This window comes from Cydia fagiglandana, chromosome 9 (assembly GCF_963556715.1).
Source record: "Cydia fagiglandana chromosome 9, ilCydFagi1.1, whole genome shotgun sequence".
Taxonomy (NCBI): domain Eukaryota; kingdom Metazoa; phylum Arthropoda; class Insecta; order Lepidoptera; family Tortricidae; genus Cydia; species Cydia fagiglandana.
In genome coordinates this window covers 14,126,481-14,152,602 of record NC_085940.1, presented here as the reverse complement: position 1 = coordinate 14,152,602, position 26,122 = coordinate 14,126,481, and the positions used below count along the sequence as shown (strand labels likewise).

The 26,122-nt window shown below is 38.0% G+C and overlaps 3 protein-coding genes across 3 annotated transcripts; 2 read left to right on the top strand and 1 right to left on the bottom strand.

The window, feature by feature from the left end:
* Positions 1–3,046: 3,046 nt before the first annotated feature.
* Positions 3,047–6,560, top strand: LOC134667691 (pupal cuticle protein 20-like). Its single transcript, XM_063525113.1, has 4 exons — positions 3,047–3,208; positions 3,790–4,043; positions 5,228–5,473; positions 6,380–6,560. The coding sequence occupies exons 1-4, from the start codon at positions 3,194–3,196 to the stop codon at positions 6,441–6,443; spliced, it is 579 nt and encodes a 192-aa protein (XP_063381183.1). The 5' UTR covers positions 3,047–3,193; the 3' UTR covers positions 6,444–6,560.
* Positions 6,561–12,052: 5,492 nt separating this feature from the next.
* LOC134667690 (pupal cuticle protein 20-like) lies at positions 12,053–13,876 on the top strand. Its single transcript, XM_063525111.1, has 3 exons — positions 12,053–12,221; positions 12,674–12,852; positions 13,624–13,876. Exons 1-3 carry the CDS (start codon positions 12,207–12,209, stop codon positions 13,871–13,873), a joined length of 444 nt encoding a protein of 147 aa, XP_063381181.1. The 5' UTR covers positions 12,053–12,206; the 3' UTR covers positions 13,874–13,876.
* Positions 13,877–20,411: 6,535 nt separating this feature from the next.
* On the bottom strand, positions 20,412–23,350 carry LOC134667689 (pupal cuticle protein 20-like). The gene is made up of 4 exons (XM_063525110.1): positions 23,173–23,350; positions 22,219–22,346; positions 20,931–21,176; positions 20,412–20,590 (listed from the first exon to the last, which is right to left on the bottom strand). The coding sequence occupies exons 1-4, from the start codon at positions 23,179–23,181 to the stop codon at positions 20,545–20,547; spliced, it is 429 nt and encodes a 142-aa protein (XP_063381180.1). The 5' UTR covers positions 23,182–23,350; the 3' UTR covers positions 20,412–20,544.
* Positions 23,351–26,122: the final 2,772 nt, after the last annotated feature.

Genomic DNA, 26,122 nt, shown 5'->3' with positions numbered 1-26,122 from the left:
AATCTCCCCGTAAATGGGCGGCCTTGATAATAAGAATCAATTTTGTAAACAATATAAGTATTTTGCAATCGGCTCGAGTGCGAACACTCGGAACTGCCTATCATTGAGATAAAATTACACTACTTTTGCCTGTGGCTCCTCTTTCATTAATTCGTTCATAAACTTCATTGGACTAGAGGCCTTGGTCACTTTTTTTTCTTAGTATATGACATTTATTTCAGTTCATTGGATTAATTTAAAAGTATATACTTCAGCCGGCGTATTATGGATGGCTTTATCCATTTTTATCCACGTGATAAAACTGTCACTTTTTAACACCGTGCTATATAAAGTGACGGACAGTGTTTTAACACGCTGTCACGTAGACAAGAATGACCATCATATCTGTACAGCTATTCATTCGATATTTAACGCACTTTACTTACAAATAGGTATAAAATTAATTGACCAGCTTTGAAGATGCTGGGGTTAATATTTTGATACGAACAATAGCTAGGTATTTATTATTTATTACCTAGTATGCTAGTAAAATACTAAATTTGTTTCTACCAGTGGCCCACGCCCGCTAACCGCCGATATTTAAAAGAAATGTTTTAAAGTCACATGTCACAATTGATTCTGAAGATACATATTATATTTCTAAAAAGCTCTCAAAAGTTTTGCTAAGTTGGCCGTTAAAGCAAATCGTCCACTTAATACTATCTCACCGAAGCTTTCAGGAGACTCTGTAAGATTTACCTAATCCCATTAGATACTAGGTATGTTAGGCTACTATCTACGAAAAAAACATACGTTTAATGTAAAACATAGAAATGTAACAATTAAACATAAGTATGTACTAAAACTGAATCCCTTTAAAAATGCCTTATCGAATATCCAGTAAAGTTAAGAAGAAGAAGAAGCACATCTTGGGCTTCATTATCTAATTTCAAAAAACCGGGCAAGTGCGAGTCGGACTCGCGCACGAAGGGTTCCGTACCATAAAACAAAAAAAAACGGAAAAAAATGCAAAAAGAAAACAGTCACCCATCCAAGTACTGACCACGCCCGACGTTGCTTAACTTTGGTCAAAAATCACGTTTGCTGTATGGGAGCCCCACTTAAATCTTTATTTTATTCTGTTTTTAGTATTTGTTGTTATAGCGGCAACAGAAATACATCATCTGTGAAAATTTCAACTGTCTAGCTATCACGGTTCGTGAGATACAGCCTGGTGACAAACAGACGGACGGACGGACGGACGGACGGACAGCGAAGTCTTAGTAATAGGGTCCCGTTTTACCCTTTGGGTACGGAACCCTAAAAATAAACAAACAGGCAAAACTTTTATAATACTATGAGACTATGAGCGAATGGAGAATGAAAACGCGGGTATTGGGTACTGACGTAATTCGAACGTGGCGATTACGGATGCGAGATGAACTTCCACTGTTTAACATTAAATGGTAATGTTTAACAGTAATGGTAGTTGGCTGCCGTTTTGACTAAAACGCAACTACACAATAAATAGCACTATATACAAATTTATGCGGATAAATTACCTTCGAATAGGTACCTAAGTGTTTCAAAAACTGTCTAATTATGTCACACACGACATGCCAGATTTTACGTTTAACTAAGTAACTATATTTCGTTTTTTTAGCATTAGAAAGAACTTGAAAGAAGGTAAGCGATCTTGGCATGTCTTTTAATTGAAAAACGCTTTTTAAAAATCAATAACTATTACTTATGAAAGCAGAAGAATATAAATGATCGTATTAGATTCATAATTGTTACATATTTGCCGTAACTTATTTTTAAAATGTGTTTTTCAATTAAAAGACACATCAAGATTGTTTAACTAATTTCTAATGCTAAAAAAAACGAAGTCATCATCTCATCATCATCATCATCTCAGCCATAAGACGTCCACTGCTGAACATAGGCCTCCCCCTTTTTTGGGGGGTGAATGCCATAATCGCCACGCTTGGCAGGCGGGTTGGCGATCGCAGTTAGTACACCGAATTTGAGGGACGCTGCTGCCCGTCCACCGGTGGTCTTGGACGTGGTTTAAGGACATACCCGGGTCCTGGACGTAGTTTAAGGACATACCCGGGTCCGGCTAAAAAAAACGAAGTATAGGTACTTATGTGTCGCATACGCATCCGACTTAGGTATAAATGGAATTTATTATTACTAATTAGTGAATACCTAATGCAACCTAATAATTAAACATGGTTTAAACTCTGGTAAATGAGTAAAGTATGTAAGAAGTTTATCTTTATTGACAGAACTGCAATAAACTAAGTATACGCCAAGCGGTAAAATATTATGTTGCTATAAATGTCCAGTATGCTTGTTTAGTTCTTAATAAGGTTCCTTGACACCTGTCATTTCAATAATTTCCCAAGCTAACAGTAATTGAAATGAGTTAAACTAACAAAAGTACCTACATAAATAATTTTGATGTAGGTGCCTTTGCCTCACCTATACATAATTAACTTATATTATATTTATTTACTTTCAGGTCGCCGCATTATTCGATTTAGTTTACCGTAAACATAATACCTATTTATTAAATGCTATATATCGAGCCTCTAATTATCATGCACACTATATGGCGTTGTTTTAGATCATTTTAAAATCTATACGTAATATTCGTGGTCTTATTTTCCTGAAGAGGAAACAACAAAACATATTCTCCTAGACGGTAAACAGGTAGAAGTATACAGGAGCAAATACCCAGGGAATCCCTGCACACTGAAGGAGGCAGCTAGCAACTGAAGACCTTGCTAGGTTTCGTGGACGAGCTGGGATGGTTTAAGTAGGGCTACCTCTTTTCACGTAAAATAGGCACAGTAGATGTCGATTTCCGGAAAATGCCCAGCAAAAGTAACCAACTATAGTTAGTTAACTAACTACGTATCCTTAAATTATAATGTGTTGTATCAAATTGTAATCTATTCACATACCCAAAGCGCGTGTTCCCCAAAAAAGGATATCTATATCCTTAACGGGAAAGTAATTTCAGTCTAAAGTCAGAAAAGCTTGAGGCGTTTGGATGCGGCGATAGTGGCAGAGCACGCACCAAGGTGAAGCAACCGAGAAAGGGCAAAAGCGAGCAATATAAAACGAGGAACATCTCTGCGGTAGTATTCAGTAAACAGCTGAACATCGGAGAAATAGGTTAACACCTAATTGCACTGCTCTTATTATGACCACTGCTCTGGTGAGTTCCATTGTTATCCCTGAATTCCACATCGAAAGTAGAACGTCTGGGATTAAAAAATAAAAAAAGTACCTAATGGAAAAATTTTAAGGATCTGGAGATCCTCAAAATACGTAATGCAGTATCAAATTTTGATTTTGTTTTGGACTTACGTTTTGTTTTGAATTTACGGGTTCCTAATGATCCAACAAAATTTGATCCAGTCTTTTAGTAACTTTATCGATTCATAATAGTCATATTCTGATTACGTAGATACTCTTTGTAATGTAGAATTGCATTATATTCCAAAACATTCTTCAAAAACAAAGAAGATCATTAGAGTTTAAAAGACTATTTAGCATTTTAAAACAAACACACGCACACTCACAAGCGCAACTCTCACACCTTTATCACCCACTAACACATAATTTTTAAGTTATCTAGATTTCATTTTTCCAACACTTACATACTCTTTTTGGTAAGGCCCAAGATACAGGCTCAGCCTAGCTTGGGGCTTACCAGACACCTCCTGTGCATATACTGTGTTCGTAATTATTATCAATAAATTATTCTATTCTATTTTATGTGTTTTTCTTTTTCAGTTCAAATTGTCCTTCGCGGCGTTGCTGGCCGTGGCCTGCTGCGGGCGGTTGGAGCAGCAATACCTCCCCCCGCACGTCGGCGGTTCCCATGGGGGTTCTGGGGGGTCTTTCGGAGGAGGATCGTTTGGGGGATCGAGTGGGGGATCATTCGGGGGATCGAGTGGCGGGTCGTTCGGCGGATCCCACGGAGGAGCTAACATCCCTATCACCAAATTCGAGAACGTGAACAATGGAGATGGCAGCTATCGTTATAGGTAAGGCCGAACCTGATTTTATTGTGTAGTATATATGTACAGTCGACGTCAAAGATATGTTTACATTTTTACCGTATTACAAACTAGCAGTGGCGGCGCGTCCATAAAAGTCGATTCCCACCGGCTTGCTTGTTTTTGGACGTTTGAGCAGAGTTGTAAAGAAAATATGTAAGCCAAATTAGCTCCGGCTTTAGCCTATGGATATGTTTGACGCGCCGCCACTGCAAACTAGTAATAAGGTGCAATAGTGTAAACATATATGTGACGGCGACTGTAATGTTCAAGATAACTCTAAACTAAATACAAAAAATAAGTAGGTATTAACTAAGTGTGGACTAGACACAGCACCTACAAATTAGACAAACACGCGCCTTAAAAATTAGGAAATTTGTTTTTTTTTTTATATTTTCTAAAAGAGTTAGTTATTAAAAATATGTCTAGGTACTGAATTCAATTTATATTACTAGAGAGAGTAGAGAGAGAGACACTCTGTCTCGTTACTCCCGCTTTTGTCGTGTTGGGCTGGTAGGTACAGTCAGCCAAGAAAGTGATCTAACACTTTTCGAATCTATCATCTGATTGATAGAGTCGAAAAGTGGTAAACCACTTTCTTGGTTGACCGTACCTAAGATACCGGAGTAGTAGCTCGACTCGTTGCCGACACGCCAAGAGTAATGAATCATTCCACATTTCCTTTATTTCTTTGGATTTTGGTATCTACTTATTAGCAGACGTCTCTGCTTATTACAAAATTGATTTATAAAGTTAAAACTTGCGTGTAGTGAAAAATCGGTAGTTCATTTCAACGGCGTTATTTTTTAGGGTTCCGTACCTCAAAAGGAAAAAACGGAACCCTTATAGGATCACTCGTGCGTCGTCACAGACTATATTCTCCAAAACTACTGGATTAATTAAGTTGAAATTTGGTACACATATGTAAGTTTGTGATCCTAAGACGGACATGTTTTGGACAGACGTACGAGTGATCCTATAAGGGTTCCGTTTTTTCCTTTTGAGGCACGGAACCTTAAAAATACATTATTAAAAATTGAGTAATGTACTTTGTCGGACTCGCGTTCCAAGGGTTCGGCTTGGAACGCGAGTCCGACTCGCACTTGACCGGTTTTTTTCTAATTATACGGCGCTATAATCTGTCTAAAATTACGTTATACATTTTTCAACAGCTACGAGACCGGTAACGGCATCAGAGCTCAGGAGAGCGGAGCCCCCCGCGCCCCCGGCCCCGAAGGCCCCGCTGTCACGGCGGAGGGAGGGTTCTCCTACACCGCGCCTGACGGCCAGCAGATCTCCATCTCCTACACCGCCGACCAGAACGGCTTCCATCCCGTAGGCTCCCACATCCCCACCCCACCCCCCATCCCGGACGCGATCCTCAAGTCCATCGAGTTCAACAAGCGCAATCCTTCTTCGTAAGTCTATGCTAATAAATCTCGCAATAATTCTGCTGTACCTACTAGATATTTATAGGTACTAGATACATAAAACATCACTGTATAAAAGGAAATAAAAATTAAAATAAACATATCACAAGATTGCGCTAGGTACTTAAATAATACGGTGAAATGCATTTTGTAGTGCTCTCCTGTGATAAATATTGGCGTTCCACGGCGCAATGTTCCCCTGGGTAAGGTATACATCTCTTAGTTCAGTATTTTTAACTCCAGTATTTTAAACTGCCGCCAGCTGACCTTCCGAATAATAATTGTTGGGCTTGATAATGTGTGTGTCCCACAGTAAATAAGTTTTTGGCAAAAATATAATTTTTGGTACAAGCTTTTATCGCTGACTGTACTTTTCTTACGACAGACAACTAATACTTATCGAGGCAATTCTAAAAACCCCTAACACAATTAGGTTGCGTTGTTTCATCACAGTGTTCCTATGGCCACCTCCTGTCTCCATCATCAGATCAGCTCGATGGTACCATAATATTGCATTGTCATCCGATTTATACATGCATGCAAAAATTTAGCTCAATCGGAAACCGCGAAGTGGATCAAATTTAACTTGCAAGATTTGATTACAGACCGATAGACAACGGTCAGGTGAAACTAAATAAAAGCTTGTAAAAAGGATTTTTTTTTATTAAAGTTCTAAACAATTAAATGAATCGCAGAGTTTCATGTTTCTTAACTGCTAAGCCAAAAATGGCTTGTTTACAGCTAGAGTTCGGACTAATGCACTACATAGGTATGTTATAGAATTGTACACATGTTACATTAAAGTTACGTTTTATAAAATATATTCATAATTACTAGATGATAACAGGTATTCTTTTACATCTTTATATATTCACACTTAATATTATTTTGCAGCGAGGGCCAGTACAACCCCAGCGGCAACGGCGGCCACGGCGGTTCCGGCGGCTACCACTACTGATCTCACCCCTTGACACTAACTCACCTCACCAAGGACTGTGATACCACGACCTAGCACTAATTCGTTAGTTTAGTTAGTTTTATGATGTAAATATGCAAGACGAATAAATTATGTTTGAGTATATAATAAAGTATTTTTTATTTATTAAAGCAATTGTGGAATTAGTTATGTGCTTTTACATACATATTAGTAAATTTGGTAATGAATATAATATATGGTACTTATATTATATGAACAGGACATGGAGTGACCCTTAAGTGACCTCCATTTCCAACGACAGCAGCACTGTTATTCATTTTACTATGGACATTGACAATAATACCGACGCGTTCGTACTAGTAGTGCAGCTGCGGTCAGAAATGGAATGTTACCCTTACTTGCACTCCAATTGCACATTAATTAGTAATAACGATTAATATCAGCTTCTCCTTAGCAGACATAAAACTATTCGGTATGTAAAATCGACTTCATAAACATGTTTACAAGCCAACGTTCCAATAATATATTATGCGCCTCTAAGACACTGAAAATAAGGTCAAGTTAAATATATTTTTCGAGTGTTGGTTTGTAAAGATGTTTGGAGATGTACAGTTGGAGTCCCGCGGAAAGATAAGAATCATAGAATATGTATCTACATATTAGTTTAAATAGTTAATATACCTTATATTTCATGACTCCTTTTTTCCGCACAGATTCTACAACCTAATAGAAAGAAATGTATCGTATGACGTCACGATACATTGTGATGAAACTGGTGAATCCTTGATGAACTCAAGAAACTAAAAACGGCGAAAAATAGAAATACCAAAACTAAATGTGATTTATAATGAGATCTTATTAAGCGGATATACGAGTAGAGCTCTAGAAAGCGATATTAAAATACTACATTTATTTACACATTTCTTTGTTTTCAATAAAGAAGGAATTTCCAGAAAAAATTGTTACTTAACAATTGCCTAACTTGTTGAAAATTTCTACAAGTACATAGTACATTTTCTGACATGTTTTATAATTTTTTCAAATTTTTCAATGAATATTTAATACTTTTATGATAATATTTAATGTTACGTACTTCCTTGCTTTTTCACGCCGCCGCGCGCGTTTCCCGAAAATGAGGCGCGGAGGAGACTGTATTCGCGTTGAATAAAAAGTATAAATAATGGAGTTACAGTTCAGCAAGTATGAAATGTTTTAGTGGGTAATATGATATATACTCCTCCTCTTTTATAATATTAATTTTGGTTTCTTAAATATTTATACTTTTTGAGATATTGGGGAAATAAAAAATATCTACTTATTTCCGCCTTTTTTGTATATAACTTTTGATATTTTTTGTGTGCACGTACATGCTTCGTATAGGTAAATTTTTCTAGGCATCACAGGTATTTTTAGGAGTATAGTATCTATTTTTCGCCGTTTTCAGTTTCTCGAGTAGACTACTTTGGCGATGCGTCCTCTTTGTTGTTTGTTAAGCAAGTTAAGTTTTTTAGGCCACATTTTTGTCAAGCTTGAGTTTTAATGATGGGATCCATGGACCATGACTCCATGAGGAATCGACGGAACTCCTCAAATCTTAAAGGCACACGTATAGGGATTTTTGTATTTTCATCAGAAAATTAAGCATTTACATTAAAAACTGTCTCATTTGATGAAGTGGAAGTGGAACTGCTGATGATGATCAGAACGGAACTCTTCAACGATGCATCGTACACGTTTGGCGATTTCAATTTCGATTTTGACTGGGACCCGGCCTCGGACCCGGACTCGGACCCGGACCCGGACTCGGACCCGGACTCGGACCCGAGGAGTTAGAACTGCGACCCTTACAGAAACGAAATGCCACTAGACTATATACCTAAGTGGGTTAGGGTAGTTAGGTTAGAACTGCGACCCTTACAGAAACGAAATGCAACTAGAAATAATTTGGCCAAGCCCGAGATAGCTCGAGGCATTTAGTGTTCCGTACGGCTACCATCAGTTTGGCATTGACATAAACGATATCGTGAACGTAATTTACTTCCTATAGGTATATCTCTTTCGCACTAATATGTCAGTACGAGCGAGATGCATAGAAAGTAAATTACGTTCACGCCCACGGTAGCGTTTATGTCAATGCCAAACTGATGGTAGCCGTACCGCTCGCATCGTTACATTTTACAGAGGTTGTTTGCCTGTTTTTAGGATACCGTATTCAACTACACACAAAGAATAATAGTACAAAGTGTCTAAGTGCGAAGGCCGAAGGCCGAGCTTTAGCAAAATGTCATCGCTTTAGCACAGAGCAATAGTACAAGTGTCTAAATGCGAAAGCCGAAGGCCGAGCTCCGCGTAGGGCCGAAGGCCCGAAGCGTCCAGGATGTTAGTACTTAAACACAGAACAATAGTATAAGTATCTAAATGCGAAGGCCGAAGCCCGAGCTCCGCGTAGGGCCGAAGGCCCGAAGCGTCCAGGCTGTCAGTTCTGTGTTTAACCACTGACATCTTGCAGGCTTCGGGCCTCCGGCCTTCGCATTTAGACACTTGTATTAATTACCTGTGTTTAGAACTGACCTCCTGGATGCTTCGGGCTTTCGGCCCAATGCGACTTCAGCCTTTGGATCTTGCGACTTAGACACTTGTACTTAAAAATACTTTGAAAAGTTACGGGAGGCGCGCGTCTGTCGGACGCTTCGGATCTTCGAATCGCTCCTTCGGCCTTTGCATTTAGTTAGATTATTGTACTATTGCTTTGTTTGTGAATACCGAAGTCGAGCATCTCGCGAATGCTTGATGTATTATAATAATTTAGAGTAAGGCCAAGTGCGCACCACGATTTTTTGTCCTGCGATAATTTTGTCGCAGAAATGCAACGTATGTGTTTATATGTTAGTGCGCGCATATGCGTCAAAAAAATCGCTGCGATTTTAAAATTGTGATTTGTCACATTTTTCCGCGATTGTTCGCGACGCGATTGTCGCAAAGTGAATTGCAGCATGCGGAGTTGTATGGCCCCGCGCGCACTATGATAATAAAATCGCACCCCGGCCGGACCTCAGTCGGCATTTCGCTCTCCAAACCCCAACATCTCGGCACCTGCATCTCCAATGGAGTCTCAAAATGAGACGCTAGATGTTGACCATTTAATTATGGAAATAGACGGGGATCACCTTTGTGTTATAAATGCTCAAAGTCATACAGCAATCGCATATTAAAGACACGTTTCATGACAAGCGACTGGTACGAAATCCATGTTGAGAATGAACAAATCGTCGAGTTTTTCATCGCAGTGCGCGCAGTGAATTTTCTGCGATTCTAAAATCGTGTCACAAAAAATAAAAACGTGGTGCGCGCTTGGCCTATAATACCTTACATGTATACTCCTTCAATTTGAATTTAGAACTCATTACCTTAAATGTATACTCCTTCAATTTGAATTTAGAACTCATTATTTTTTATGCCATAAACTAAGGATGTTTCTCGCTAAATATGAATTGACCAGTGTAAGCATCAGTTAGCTAGCCCTAAGCAACCAAAGGTCAAGCTGCAGTTGAAAAACTAATAAAGATAAAGTTAAGCTGATAATTTTCCCGCCGTCTCCATGCTTCTTTAAGTTGGGTATTGACTGGTCAGCTGCCTGTTAGCTATAGTTTTCGCGAAAATCGCCAGGACAGAGGTGAAAATTTTTGTATGAAAACTTGCAACTTTAAATGCATTTTTTGACGAAACTATTGCAGTCTAAAATGAAGTCAAAATCAGTCCATCGACTCAATTTTTTGCAAGCTTTCTAATGGTACCCCACACGATTCTTACAAATGAAAAAAGTTTCAGCCTACCCCTCTCAACCCCCTAAATTTCCCCCTTTAATAAGAAATAAGCAGTTTTGACTTATTTACAATATGAGTGGTGGTAATTGCTATAACTGTTCCAAATTTTAGGTATCTATGTCAAACGGTCTCTGAGAAAAACGTATTTAACTGATTTGCAAGACCGAAGTGATCCCATAAGTAAGTGTTCCGTAAACAAAGTTTTGTACGGAACACTAAAAAGGTGACGAAATTGATTAATTATATTATATCTGGTGATCAATTAATTACCAGCCAATAATTTATATCAACCTTTTTAAGAAGTCGGTTTTTTTCTACTGTATATTTGTAAAACTTGATTTCATGACTGCTGTAAAACAATTTCAATCATCTACAAATACTAGTCTATTTAGTTCTAAAAGTTACATATAGTCTTTATTTATGGTCAGTTAAGGTTATTTACATATTGTTATTCTTAACTACATTACAGTTCGTGATCCTAATATCCTAAAGAAGTAGAGGGCAGATGCCCTGGGTTTAGCCACTTTAGCACCCTTTTTATTTCTTGATTTTTTTAATAAATATATAGAAAACTATCTTAACCTCCTCTTTATAGGGTGAGGAATGAGTATTTATTTTATACATAGTTTACACAATAAATGGGTAAAATCGGCCCAGTGGCCCAGAACCGTCTGCCCTATCAACTTTATGGATACTGGACGCGCCCTTTCAGCCCTTACTCACACGCAAACTTACGGCACTGCTCAATGCAGTCAACACAACAATTCGAGCAAAGAGACGTCCGTACTGACGAATTATAAACTGACGACCAGTCTGGTCTAGTGGGTATAGTCATCCTGCCTATGAAGCCAATGGTCCCGGGTTCAAATCCCGGTAAGGATATCTAAATCTATATCATCGCTTAGTACCCATAGTAGAAGTTTTACTTCGTTTGGAGCTAGGTCGATTTGTGTAAGATTGTCCACAAATATTTACCTATTTATTTTATTTATTTTCTCGTAGACCATGTACCTAAGTACTCAGTCCCTTGAAACATGATTTTATAAATGATGACATTAACCCTCCAAAACAAAGTTCGCCGGTTTCACTAAATAGGTGGAATGTATTATTCCAATTTATTTTAATTTTAACAGTATTTGTTTAGGCACCTACCGCGATAGCAGGAGGACGCTGGTTCGATTCCAGGGCCCCTATTCGACATGTACAATTGTCAGATTTCGCGTCCACTTCAATTCAACAGTTGAATGAATCGTATGTTCATCAAGTGCGGATAATAGCCTTTGGTACAACCAATAATTCAACAAATATCAACTTTGTTTTATTACTACTTTAAGGTTTATAATGGTTTGGTCTGGTTGTCACCTAACTATGGATTGCTAATGTCAAATTTTGACACAGGATTGTTCAGATTCAACGGAAGTTCAACACAAGACGTCAAATGTCGCTTGTCGAATAAGGCCCCAGCCTGGGGCACTGGAGACCTTGGTCACTTTTTCTTAGTATATGACATTTATTTCAGTTTATAATCTAAACCTTAGGAGGATAGCCTTAGGAGGTAGTAGTGTTTCTACTTGAAATAAAAACAAATTAAAATATTTTCTGAAAAATAATTTAATTTATTCTAATTCTTCTAATAGTTTTCGTTCAATCAATATTTTGAATAGGTACTACAGGACAAACATGACGGCACGCACCGCTCTGCCAGACTAGGTGCAAAATAAGTTCAGGGTTTCGCTAATCGCACAGTTCGTGAACACCTTATCAACAACAATCGACACAACAGTCAGCGGGGGGCATAGGCGGCGCTGTTCACAACTCAGAAGGGCAAGGACTCTTACGAAAACACGGTGAAGATCCATATAAAAACTTGCACAGCTTCGGTATCATCATTCTATCATCACATTTCTAACAGATATCACTTTCTGAGATTTATTAGGAAACTATTTAATAATCTGCAAAAATGTGCTCTCTGAAGGTTTGTGCTTTATATTATTTGGATGTCTTCAGCTTGGCTTCAGTCTTCATATTCGCTTAATGGGTATCTACCTAGCCTGAATTTCAGCATTTGCAGCAGCAGCTCCTACAAAATAACACTTAGCAATCAGTTGCCAGTATAAACTACGAGTATAAAAACAAAAGTTATTTACACAAAGTTGTGTGATATAAAACAATATACAGGATGATTCAGGAGAAGTGGGCAGGATCCACCCTACGAATTCAGTATAAACAACCTATTGCATAGCATCAATCAAAGAATCGAACTTAACCGACGCATTTAAGAAATAAACATTTAGTCCGACTAGCGCTTATAAATTAAAATGCCAAGGGAGTCGTTGATGGAATGACATGAATTGGCTTAATAATGACAGGTTATAATAATGTAACCCCTGTATTTTTTAAATCTTCAAGTGTATTTTCTTGTTACAGATAGTAGTATCTCTCGCTGTCCTAGCGGTGGCTTCGGCCGAGCACTTCCGGTCCCAGCAGTTCGGAGGCTCTAACGGTGGCTACAACGGTGGCTACAGCGGGGGCTTCGGCGGCGGCGCGCACATACCTATCCTGAGTTACGAGAACGTGAACAATGGAGACGGAAACTACAGATACAGGTGAATGAATATCTTGTGTTGAAATACAAGCCTAATCTAATACGTAACAAATAAAAAGCATGCATCGCGATACAGATCCTATCGAATTATTATTCGCGATTTGATTGTGTAGTCTGTACCCAGTAGGTCATATTCGATCCTGTAACCTGTTGCCATCTCGTAATAATACAAAAGATATTCAGGTTAGGTTTAAAAAGTAAAAGTTAATGCTATATTAATTTTAGATGCAAGGTATCTGTACAAGACTCCCTTGAAAGTATCCAATGTTACTTCAAGCTATAAAGTAATCAATTTTTACAGTTTTCAAACATCTTCTAGCTCGTTCAAAGGTAACCTTTTAAAGTGCTACGAGTGGTACGTAATGCAACTTCAACTTGTTGTATTTACTTAAGCTGCCAAGAGTTTCCTCCAGCGGTACGCACAACTTTACTTCGGTAACCGTATTATTGGACTAGCAAGAGGATTACTTACGTTGGCTACGGAAGTCTCTTAAAACTCGTCCATTACAGAATTTCTGAAATTCACTTCGATTACGTGCATTAAAGTTTAGAAGAGGGCTGAAAAGGGCAGAATATTTTAAGATTATATTTTATATTATAATCGTATTAAATTGTTCACTTTTTCACTTCCTTATAATTATTTATTTAAACTTCATTGCACAAAATATAATTATACAACAATGTACAAATGGCAATTGGGTTGTTTATATTGTTTAGCGCTGAATGTCTTTGAATCGTCAAACAAGGTCTGATGATTATTTGTTATTTCCAGCTATGAGACCGGCAACGGCATCAGGGCCCATGAGAACGGATCCCCCCGCGCCCAGGGGCCCGAGGGCCCCGCGGTGACGGCGGACGGCGCCTTCTCCTACACCGCCCCCGACGGCCAGCAGGTGTCGCTGACCTACACGGCCGACGAGAACGGCTTCCATCCCGTAGGCTCCCACATCCCCACCCCACCCCCCATCCCGGAGGCCATCCTGAAGTCCCTGCAGTTCAACAGGCAGAATCCTTCATCGTAAGTACTCTACCTACTTAACCTGTAAAACTTACATATCACGCAACAGTCATGGACCCAAACGAGGTATCCATTGCCTTTATACATACAGAATGTAACAAGAATAGTATAAGGGCGTTAATGGGCAATAATTCTGTATCGTGTTCTGTTGTGTAATCTTTTTCTTTTTAATTTTTTTGTCTATGGGGAGGGTCGGTCGTTCAAATCGACTAACCCTGCATACAACCGCCAAAAAAAAAATTACCAGTTTTAATAACTTTCCCATTTACACCATACTTAAAATGTTTATCTTTCTTCTTTTCAGGGATGATGGATCCTACAAGAGTGGAAGTTATAACAATGGTTATCACTACTGAATGAATATCTTCGATGTTTATTTATGTCCATTTACAAACAAGTGACTATCGATGCTGTGCAAAATTTTAATTTATGTTCTCAAGTCCTGTTATATTTTTTTAATAAAATTATTGTGTTTTTTCTGCATAATTATGAATCTATTTATTTTTTACCTACCAAGGCAAAATTCAAACTTTACAATATTTCACATGATAAACATCATGTCCAGACTCCAGACTAAATAACACAATCATTAGGTAAAAACAAAGATAACGCGATAATCTTATGAAATACAGGCCCTCAAATGTTAGTTTACGATACGAGTGCAGTAATGCTGATGTGTATTCATAAAATATAGGTGAAACTATGGATTATGGAGTGAGGTTTATGAAGTCACCTGTTCGCACAGCTGCAAGAGAAGCCGAGCTACCTGGTTTAACTAAGTTATTATTCAATGCACCCGGCAGAGGCTATCACGATAGGGCTCAACTTCTAATAGTTTGCTGCAACTTTCATGTTGAGCCTCGCTCCGGTATTCCTTCTTGGAATTCCCGGTAAGCACTAATTTCCACGGAAACCGTTTGGGAAACTTATTACGTACCTAGTTACGTACCATGCGGGAAATATACCTAATGTACTACATAGTTGTATAAATAATAAAATACATGGGATATTAAAGTCATTGAGATATCAGGCCTGGGGCCAAATTCAGCACGTACAACTGTCAGATTTCGTATCCACGTCAAATCAACAGTTGATATTATTGCATGTTGAGTCTATCTGAGTCTATCAAGTTTTGATTCGATAATATCATTGGGTACAACCAAAACTCAACTCTGAACTCGGGGTAGTTCGGTTTGGTTTGGTTGTCACCTAACTATGTCAAATTTTGACATTGTAACAAATTTTAACATCGTATTCTAGAAGTTATGATTTTTCCCACATCAACGGGAGATGAACACGATACGTCAAACGACGCTTGTCTAATAGGGATCATCTTCGGATGATATTGGAATAGTTATTTACGATACAAGTGCGGAAAAGAGGAAATTCGAAACGAGTGGCGATAAATTAAAACACGACCGAAGGGAGTGTTTTAAATCGACACGAGTTGCTTATTACCTACTTGCATGTGTATCGTACAACGTTTTACAGTACTTGACCGTAGATATGGCCCTTTAAACTTTTGACATACGCACGAAAAGTGCTATTTCACGCACTACTGTGGAAAAATAGGACCATATGTACTGTAAACTAATTTTATAATGATGTTTTGATTTTTTTTTACTTCCTATATATTTATTTATAAGGTAGATACAAATATATAAATGAAAATAAACTAACTTATCTATAAAATAAAACTAAATTAAAACTAAAAACTAATAATAAATAAAATAAAATAAAATAAAAATGTTTTGATTAATGTTTCACTATATCATTGAGTAAAATTATCTAATACCAACGACATTGTGACTTCGAGGTTTTAATATACCTACATTATTAATGTGACATCAGTAATATTATTTACATTGAAAGTACCTACACTACTTACCAAGTTTTTACGTTACATGTCAAAAGTTATAAAATAGAAAACATATTGAGCTAGGACAAAGTGTCAGCTCTAAATGAATCTCCGTTGTATAAAAAGTACTTTTTTAATAAGAGTTCTAACTGTCGGATAAGTCAAGGCGCTAGTTAAAAAAGAACTTTTCTAATCTGAGCAGATTCTAATAAGAACAATGAGAATAGTAAAGGTTAAAAGGCAAAGTTGCATAGACATCCTGTATGCAATGTTTCTCGTATTTTATTTTGCTAGGCATTCAATATACCTACCTAGGTAATCAAATACCTAATAATAAAAAGCAAATGTTTGTGTCCTCCATTTCTCTATCTATGTCGATGTTATGACTGTTCTAATGTCAAGCTGTGAACCTCTATGTATTTTCAGAGAATTAATGTATTACATATAACATTAATTACTTATAGATAAAAACATGTATAAAAATTTAATTTTTTGACAAACGCAATAATTTTTTAATAATCGAATTTGCAAATTTATATGAACTTTTAAATGTAACTTGAAAAAAAAAATTAACAAAATAATTAAACTAAAAATTAATTTTTTAATGGTATTATAACTTACTTTTTAATACATAATTCTTTTTATCATAATTTATATCTACCAATATAAGAAAAATACTTTAATTTGAGTGCCGGTGTTAAATACGCCCCAAACAGTCTAGGAACTGCCGGTTTGCTGCACAAAAGTATAAGGAACTTCGCTATTTTAAGGTGCAGTAGTCTCAGAGAACGGAATTTTTGAAAAGTCGTAGCGCTTTTTTAGATCACAATACGGTTGCCAAAATTTTAGTTTACCTTAAGGTGGTTCGCCTAGGTTACTCAAAACCTAACTCTCGCTAGATGGCACCACTTTTGCAAAATTTCAGATTTTATTTTTTTGTGAAATGGTCTTGGTATTTGTATACTTAAAAGTATGTTTCGCGCACTCTTTAAGTAAATATTGAACTATTAAAATAAACATTGAATACTTCATTGTGCAAAAACCACCTTTTTAATTCGACGGAGTGTTGCTGTCACGCTTTTTCCTACTATTACTCACACATGCAAACAGTGTTTCCGTGATCCTTGTAGTAGACAATTTCACACAACGTAAGTATGTTGCAATAGCGTAACGGTATGTTCGTGGAAATACGTGCAAGAGGATTGGGGTTCAAGACTGGTGCGAGTAGGTAATTTCTTTTTGTTTCTCCTTTGTGTTATCTTACCTTTAAACCAGCAATTATTAGATATATAATTATTTATTTATATATTTGGATGGTATCAGAAACGGCTCTAACGATTTCGATGAAATTTGCTATAAGGGGTTTGATCTCTTAGCTAGGTCTATGAGAAAACGCGCATTTTTGAGTTTTTATGTTTTGTAAGCTTTGGTCGGTCTCCCAGATATTCAATCTCCGCTTGGCAACTAATCCCAGAATTGGCATGCGCACTAGTTTTTACGAAAGCGACTACCTGACCTTCCAACCCAGAGAGTAAACTTATTTGGATTAGTCCGGTTTCCTCACATTGTTTTCTTTCACCGAAAAATAGGTATCGGTGTATAAATAGGTAGGTATCAAATGCTATTTCGTACAAAAGTTCGAAAAATCATTGGTACGAGCCGGGGTTAGAACCCGCGACCTCCGAATTGCTTTCCGCTAGGCCAGCAGCGCTTCCCCCACATACTCAGTGTTATCAGGTTTTTAGGGTTCCGTACCCAAAGGGTAAAACGGGACCCTATTACTAAGACTTCGCTGTCCGTCCGTCCGTCCGTCCGTCCGTCTGTCACCAGGCTGTATCTCACGAACCGTGATAGCTAGACAGTTGAAATTTTCACAGATGATGTATTTCTGTTGCCGCTATAACAACAAATACTAAAAACAGAATAAAATAAAGATTTAAATGGGGCTCCCATACAACAAACGTGATTTCTGACCAAAGTTAAGCAACGTCGGGAGGGGTCAGTACTTGGATGGGTGACCGTTTTCTTTTTGCTTTTTTTTGTTTTTTTTTTTTGCATTATGGTACGGAACCCTTCGTGCGCAAGTCCGACTCGCACTTGCCCGGTTTTTTAAAAATCAAAAACGATTACTTATGAAAGCAGAAGAATATAAATGATCGTATTAGATTTAAAATTGTTACATATTTGCCGTAACTTATTTTTTAAAATGTGTTTTTCAATTAAAAGACACGTCAAGATTGTTTACCTTATTTCTAATGCTAAAAAAAACAAACTATAGTAATAATTGTGTTTTTCATTCATAGACAAAATCCATTATTTTTAACCACAGGAAATTTTATACACTTCTTTTTAGGGTTCCGTACCCAAAGGGTAAAACGGGACCCTATTACTAAGACTTCGCTGTCCGTCCGTCCGTCCGTCCGTCCGTCCGTCCGTCCGTCCGTCTGTCACCAGGCTGTATCTCACGATCCGTAATAGCTAGACAGTTGAAATTTTCACAGATGATGTATTTTTGTTGCCGCTATAACAACAAATACTAAAATCAGAATAAAATAAAGATTTGAATGGGGCTCCCATACAACAAACGTGATTTTTGACCAAGGTTAAGCAACGTCGGGAGTCGTTAGTACTTGGATGGGTGACCGTTTTTTTTTTTGCTTTTTTTTGTTTTTTTTTTTTTTTTGCATTATGGCACGGAACCCTTCGTGCGCGAGTCCGACTCGCACTTGCCCGGTTTTTATTGCAGTGAGGATGTCCTGATTGTAAAAATCAGAGAGATTAGGTAGAGTATAATTTCTAATTATCTTTGTAAAAATAAAAGAATACGTGTAGCCCATACTTAATAATCGATGTATGATAATAAGAAAAAATAATTAAAAATAAAAAAACAATACGAAATTTAGGTGTAACAAAAATACAAAAAGTTATGTTCCAGCATACAATGACTGGGGATCGAACCGGGAATCTTCCGTTTGCAAGCAAAAAAGCGACTGTTTGCATAACACGCCATGATAGTTCTTAGCTAAGCTGACGAACTTCTCGCTTAGGTCAATTAACTACCTGTCAAATATCAGTGTCAACAAAACTGCACTAAACATGACGGCACTCCAAATTCGAGTCGTGGTCAGCCCGGCAACGTCGGAAATGGTATGGCAACGTCGCAAATGTATCTGTACACGGCATTTGTGACACACACATACGTAAAATTGATGAAAATTTAACTATGATTTTTGCATGATTTCTGTATGAAACATTGTTTTCCTGTTAATTTCGCGCAAACGAATATTCGAAAGAAGATAAATGCGGAAATATTTGTGTACTAATAGTGTGTAGTTACTTAATGAGCTTTGATTGAATTTTGTATGAAAAGCGAACCACCTTAAGGCCTTTCTCTAGGGACTTTAGATATTTGAATCCTGAGTTTTTCTGGATGACATGGGTTTAGATGTAAAACTTTGATTGGGAATAATAGGCAAGAACTAAATCACAATTATAGCACACAATTTATTTATTTTATACGTTTAATTTATTTAGTTTATACTTAATTTTAGTAGTAGTAGTAAAACACTTTATTGTACAAAAATCAAAACAAAACAGGAACAATAGCATTCGTCATTAGTACAAAGGCGAACTTATCCTTTAAGGAGTTTAAGGGATCTCTAATTTTAATAATAGTTTATAAGTTTTGTTATCAATTGTGTATAAGGCAACTTTTACTCAATTAAGACAAAAAAAAGATAAGATAAAATTTATTTCAATGAAAAATATCCAAAAATAAAAACAATCATAATACGCTTAATAGTTATTTAAATATTAATATGTTAGAGCCAGTTACAATTATTGCTTACAAGATCTTTTATCGGTTTTGCCTTGCATGGTTTAGACAAGTACTTAAACATAAAATAAAAGATCTTGTAAGCAATAATTGTAACAGGCTCTAACATATTTAACATCAACGCCAATAATAATATTGATTAAAAGTTGCCTTGTACACGATTGTATTTCTTTCATAGGGTTCTACATTTTATAATAATTTCCGTGAGTCAGTAAAAAAGCCGGATTTTATCATGTATTTTTTTTCTTCTAATATTATTCAAGTAAAAGTTACAGTTAATTTTGGAACCATGTTAAGTAATGTGGAAGAATTATAAAAAACCAATATAATTTATTTTAATTTTCTTATTGACTGCCATTCTAACTATTGCATACAACTGTTCCTACTTACTCGTATATAATATAGCTATGTTAACAAAATAGCTTATTTTACAAATCCAAATAAACTTAGTTTATCTGTTATTCCCTTTCTGATAACATCAAATTTGAATGTTCCAGCTCAGTAACTATTTGCCTATTTGGAAGTTCTGTCGGCAACGTCTCCAGGGGCATCGAGACATTTGAATAAGCACTATCTCTCATTGTTGTTTCACTCGCTGAATAGCATTTGTATCCATCATATTACATATAAACATCATTGTACCTTCGAGTATAGGAAAAGTAGTTTTTTTTTTAATTTATTGTGTTGGAAACATCAAGGGATAAATATAATTGGAATGTTATGAAAGTGAAGGAAGCGAAAGAGGTATGTCAGGATAACGTAGCAAGTGGAAATCCGTGGTCTCTGCATACCCCTCCGGGAAATAGGCGTGATTATATCTATGTATTAAAAAGACAGTAATTACGTAAAACTGCGGTTTATTTGTTTGTTTGCGTTAAGTTACTTACAAAACTATAATATAAATATTTCGTTATCACAGTCCATGCATATTATGAGGTCACACGCTGCACGCATTCATTGCTTGAAGATCCAGTGTTAGGGTTTAAAAACGAAACGCGTTCCGACCCCCGTTGTAAGAACCGTCATCCCTGGGAACAACAAAACAATTATAAATAAACAATTCTCTGAAGAAATCGCAATTGACCGAAGAGCTGACGGCTTCCACGCACAACATATCATCAGCATTGCGATAGAACGAGGAAATGCCGCCAGCATCCTTGGTCCTTGGTACAATGCCTCAAGGTCCTATTTTAGATTTAAGCTAATTTAAATATATACTTCTATACTGCAAATTAACTCACGAGATTATGTTTATGTTCAGTTATGACCTAACCTAATAAATTTATACCAAATCAATTCCATATAGGAAAACATGGTAAAGAATTCGTCAATTCATAGATAAATTCGAACTGCACCCCGAATACTTACGAAGAAGGATTCTGCCTGTTGAACTCCAGCGCTTTAAGAATCGCCTCCGGAATAGGCGGTGGTGTGGGCAAATGAGAGCCGACAGGGTGGAAGCCGTTCTCATCAGCCGTGTACGTCAGCGACACCTGCTGGCCATCAGGAGTGCGGTAGGAGAAGGCGCCCTCCGCCGTCACCGCCGGGCCCTCAGGCCCCGCCGCCCGCGGCGCCCCGCTCTCGCGCGCGCTTATGCCATTTGGAGTCTCGTAGCTGGAATTAAGCTCACCTTTACTAAAGGGTTATAAGGTTATCGTGTCGAAGGAAATGGTATCAAGGTAGAATGTCAGGACTGTTCTTGTTATTTTCCTTAAATGCGACAGGTAATCTAGATATCTGGATATTAAACCCATGCACGGCGGTAAGCTCCAACCACAATATAGACACCGAAGCTTAATGTCATTAGTTTCTTGGAAGTTTTGTGTACCTAGTGTACCTACTACATATTATGTACCTATGTTATCGGGACCAGTTGTACTCAGCGAAAGAAAACATCGTGAAGAGACATCTATTAGATATCTTTTAGACATCACCAAGATACGATAACGATATATTTAATATCTAACCTGTCAAATTTGACATTTGCACGATTCTGGAGATACTCTTGAACGATTTCTACAGGATATGACTTAGAGATCCAATTCACATCTAATCACAATTGATATCTCACTCTATCTAACGTAAAAGTGACATTGGTTGCCCGAATTGCGCTGCAAAAGAGAACTAGTTGATATCTAAACTATAACGTATCTAGTACGTGTCGTCTCTTGTGAATATCTTGAATTTCGAATACGGCAGCAAGTCTTGCAAATTTATCTATGTACAAAATTAGGCGGTATATGATTAGATGGATCTACCATGCGACACCGGTGTGCAAGTGGGAAATCGCAAATCTGGCGCCGATGCGTATCAGGAGATACGATAACTGCATAAACTTGGGCCAAATTCGACACGTACAACTGTCAGATTTCGCATCCACGTCAAATCAACAGTTGATTTTATTGCATACTGAGTGTTGATTCTATCAACGGTGGATAATATCATTTGGTACAACCAAAACTCAACTCTAAACTAAGGGTGGTTCGGTTTGGTTTGCTTGTCACCCTAACTGTGGATTGTTAATGTCAAATTTTGACATTGTACGTATTCGAGAACTTATGATTTTTCCCACATCAACAGGAGATCAACACGATACGTCAAACGTCGCTTGTCGACTAGGGGTCCTTGTAAATGTAATGTTCCTGTAGGTACCTACCTGAAGTGGTAGTTGCCGGCGCCATCGTTGACGTTCTCGAAGCGCGTGGCTTCGCCGATGCTGACGCCGCCCGTCAGGTGGTCGAGACGCCCCGCTGACGCAGACGCCACGGCAGCTAATATGAGTACCTGGACAAATATGCACGATGAAAATAAATTTAATACGTGTAAAAAACTTTATATGTAGTAACAATAAGGGCAGTTATGAGTTATGGTGGGTTACCTACCCTACCCACTAGGCCATCAGACCGGTCGTCATGTATGTGTGAATTTGTCAGCTGTACTTTCTCACAAAAAATATTTTTTTTAACTTTTGGGACTATTTTAACGCAGTCTAATTTGGGGCTCTCCTAAATTGTTTACTGATGAAAATTTTTAATGGAAGAATGACAACACATGTCCCATATTATTAATTTATCAGTTCCCTTTTTTGTGTCAGTTGTAAATATGGATACCTATACAATTTTTATTCTAAACGAATTAAGGCGCTCTACAAATTGACGCCTCGATCTGTGCCATCTGTGGCGTCGCCGTTGTTGAACCGCCTTAAAGTTGTACTTAATTGCAAAAGGCTTTAACTGGCTCCGTTTGTATGCACCTACCCTGCCTATGAAGCCGATGGTCCCGGATTCGATCCCGGTAAGGGCATTTATTTGTGCGATGTCACAGATATTTGTTCCTTAATCATGGTTATTTTTCTATGTATTTAAGTAAGTATTTATATATTATATATGACGTTGTCTGGGTAGTGAGTACCCACAACACAAGCCTTCTTGAGCTTACCGTGGGGCTTAGTCAAAAATATATGATATAAATATAATATTTATTTATATAAATCTACAAGCAAGTATAGCTACATAAATTCAGAAAATTTTACTGTCTTTTTCAGATGAGTACCTACCTAATAAGGCAAATAAAGCTCATAATGATACCTAATAAGTAAATTAGTCCTTACCAGTTTCATGTTGCGGGGTACGTGATGCTATTGTGTTCCGACTCGGAATACAATCTCTGGGGATGTTCGACATTTTATATCGGCCGGATTTGCCCTTTTGGCAGGTTGCTTCACCTTGCTCGGTATTGTCGATATGCTTAGACGAATGCGGTGCAAGTCATGAGATGTGAAGTGTCTGAAGCGTGCATTTGTAAGTTTACAAGAACTACGAAATAATACAGAATTGAGTGTCGGTCTGGTTACAACTGTGACAAGTATGGTCCAAACAATAAACAATCAAAATGCCCATCGGCAACGTCATAGACCAGTGGTGGGAAAACTTTCTTCATGAGGGGCCAAAACTTGAAGGAATTTCAGAGGCGGGCCAGATTTACAGCAAAAATGCATTTTTATTATATGGCTGGTCATATTATACATTTTTTTAAATGACCGGCGGCGGGCCAGATAAAACCCTTTCGCGGGCCGGACCTGTCCCGCGGGCCGTACTTTGCCCACCACTGTCATAGACAGTGCTAACACACTTAACGCTGCTAAGTATAAGTTGTGGCCATGTGGCTGAAAACTGAACAAGTGAACACTATGCCTAAAGTCCTTTCGGGTACATATAAAGTATTACTTCCCGATTGGTGCATATTAAAGCGCCATCATGTAACAGTATAAGGCCGGAGCCCCACTGCTGCGCACGCTACATCCACGGCCCACGTTTTAATACAAACCGTGGGCAAGCCCACGAAATTTTGTATAAGAACGTGGGTCGTGTACATAGCGTGTGCAGCAGTGGGGCTCCGGCCTTAATGTCGTGCCGATCCCTTACAGCCAAGTCAAGGTGGACTTTAAGCTCAGTTTAGAGCAGCACGAACGCGCCGAGCAGTGATGTGTGTCATAGCAGACCGCTGGTACAGTGTATACCTCTCGTCATCCTCTCGTGACTTGGACACACGCATATTTCCTGCGAAGGATGGTCGGCGGGCCCCGCCCCGAGCCGAGGTGACGGTACGTGTGAAGCGGTAAACTATCTCACTTTACATACCTCCATTAATCAACCGAATAATCATAGATAATGCCGACCAGCGGGCGCAGCATGGTTCCATTCTTATCGCTTGTCACTATGCTCGTCACTTTCGCACTTACATACATGTTAGAACGCGACAGCCATGGTGACAAGCGATAAAAATGCGACCGTGCTACCGCCGCTGTACATAAATTATGTCGAGCTCTCATTTGTTCTCTGGATTTAAAGGTCAGATGGCAGTGATTTTCCTGAAAACTAGAGCCTGCGTTAATATTTTATAAATCGTGGGTTTAGATTGGCATGACGATTGGAGTTCCTTTGGAATGTTACCGGAATAACGCTAAGGCGCGAAAAAAAAATTGTAATAGGCCTTAGGATTATTAAGGTTAACTGGAAGAGATGCTTTAAAGGGATAAGTTCGCCTTTGTACTAATGACGAATGTTATTTTTCCTGTTTTGTTTTGATTTTTATACAATAAAGTGTTATACTACTACTTCTACTACTACTACAAACCTTAGTCAGCGACGCAATCTAGATCTTTTAATTTTTTGTACGTTTGTTATCTAACGTGATTATCTCCTATATAAGGTGCAATTGGAAGATAGCGTTCTAAAACAAGCATTGCAATTAACACAAATCTCGGAGGCGTGTTAGTTATGCGCAGTTAAAGGTCAAATTGAAATTAGTATCCGTTTTACTATTCATAGGTCACCTGTAACTACAATACCTATTTACTTGCTCTTCTCCATAATAATCAGAGTTCACGGTAAATACGGCTCGATTCTGAAAATGTATTAGATCTCTACTAGACCTCAACAAGTTACGATATGGATAATTTAAAGATATTTGTAAGATAGATATGTTAAATTTGACGTTTCCGCGATTCTGGAGGCCCTCTTCAACGATTTCGACAAGTTATGACTTAGAGATCCAAGTCACATCTAGTCGATATCTAATGTAAATCTAGTTGATCTCTATATCGTTTCTAGATCTTGTGATTATCTCGTTTCCCAAATACGTGTGATATTCTTTGGCGGTATTTAAGCGCTATATCGCTAATCGAACGGTTCATCGTGGTACTCGTATGGAGTAGGTATCTTGGCATGGAACTTTATTTTTATTTATTGTGCAAAATTTTAACCATTTTGTAAGTTTATAGGTACCGGTACTAAATAAATAATAGTACCTACTATAGTAACCAGAGTGAATTCTCCAGTCTAGTGTTAGCGTTTAACTTTACCTGGTTGGTCGTGATGTCGTAAAGTATTATATCGGTAACTGTACCTCTGCACGTCCTTTGCACGTCAGTCAACTCCTCCTATAGACCTTTCTAATGTGTGCAGACTCGATTTAGGGATGACTCACGCTAGACCGGGCCGTGCCCGAGCCGGGCCGTCCGACATGTCATTTTTTATGACGGTTAATCGGTGATCACGTGGTGCTTTCCATATAAATTTAGAAAACGAAGCTTCGGAAGCTCCGGCCCGGTTCGACGTGAGGTGGACGTGAGTCATCCTTTAGTTGGCATCCTTGGCATGGAACTTTATTTTTATTTATTGTGCAAAATTTTAACCATTTTGTAAGTTTATAGGTACCGGTACTAAATAAATAATAGTACCTACTATAGTAACCAGAGTGAATTCTCCAGTCTAGTGTTAGCGTTTAACTTTACCTGGTTGGTCGTGATGTCGTAAAGTATTATATCGGTAACTGTACCTCTGCACGTCCTTTGCACGTCAGTCAACTCCTCCTATAGACCTTTCTAATGTGTGCAGACTCGATTTAGGGATGACTCACGCTAGACCGGGCCGTGCCCGAGCCGGGCCGTCCGACATGTCATTTTTTATGACGGTTAATCGGTGATCACGTGGTGCTTTCCATATAAATTTAGAAAACGAAGCTTCGGAAGCTCCGGCCCGGTTCGACGTGAGGTGGAC

Coding starts and splice junctions, on each gene's coding strand:
- LOC134667691 (XM_063525113.1), top strand. Junction 4,044..5,227: donor GATGGCAGCTATCGTTATAG/GTAAGGCCGAAC, acceptor ATTTTTCAACAG/CTACGAGACCGGTAACGGCA. Junction 5,474..6,379: donor AACAAGCGCAATCCTTCTTC/GTAAGTCTATGC, acceptor ATTATTTTGCAG/CGAGGGCCAGTACAACCCCA.
- LOC134667690 (XM_063525111.1), top strand. Junction 12,853..13,623: donor GACGGAAACTACAGATACAG/GTGAATGAATAT, acceptor TGTTATTTCCAG/CTATGAGACCGGCAACGGCA.
- LOC134667689 (XM_063525110.1), bottom strand. Junction 21,177..22,218: donor GCCGGCAACTACCACTTCAG/GTAGGTACCTAC, acceptor GCTTAATTCCAG/CTACGAGACTCCAAATGGCA. Junction 20,591..20,930: donor AACAGGCAGAATCCTTCTTC/GTAAGTATTCGG, acceptor TGTTGTTCCCAG/GGATGACGGTTCTTACAACG.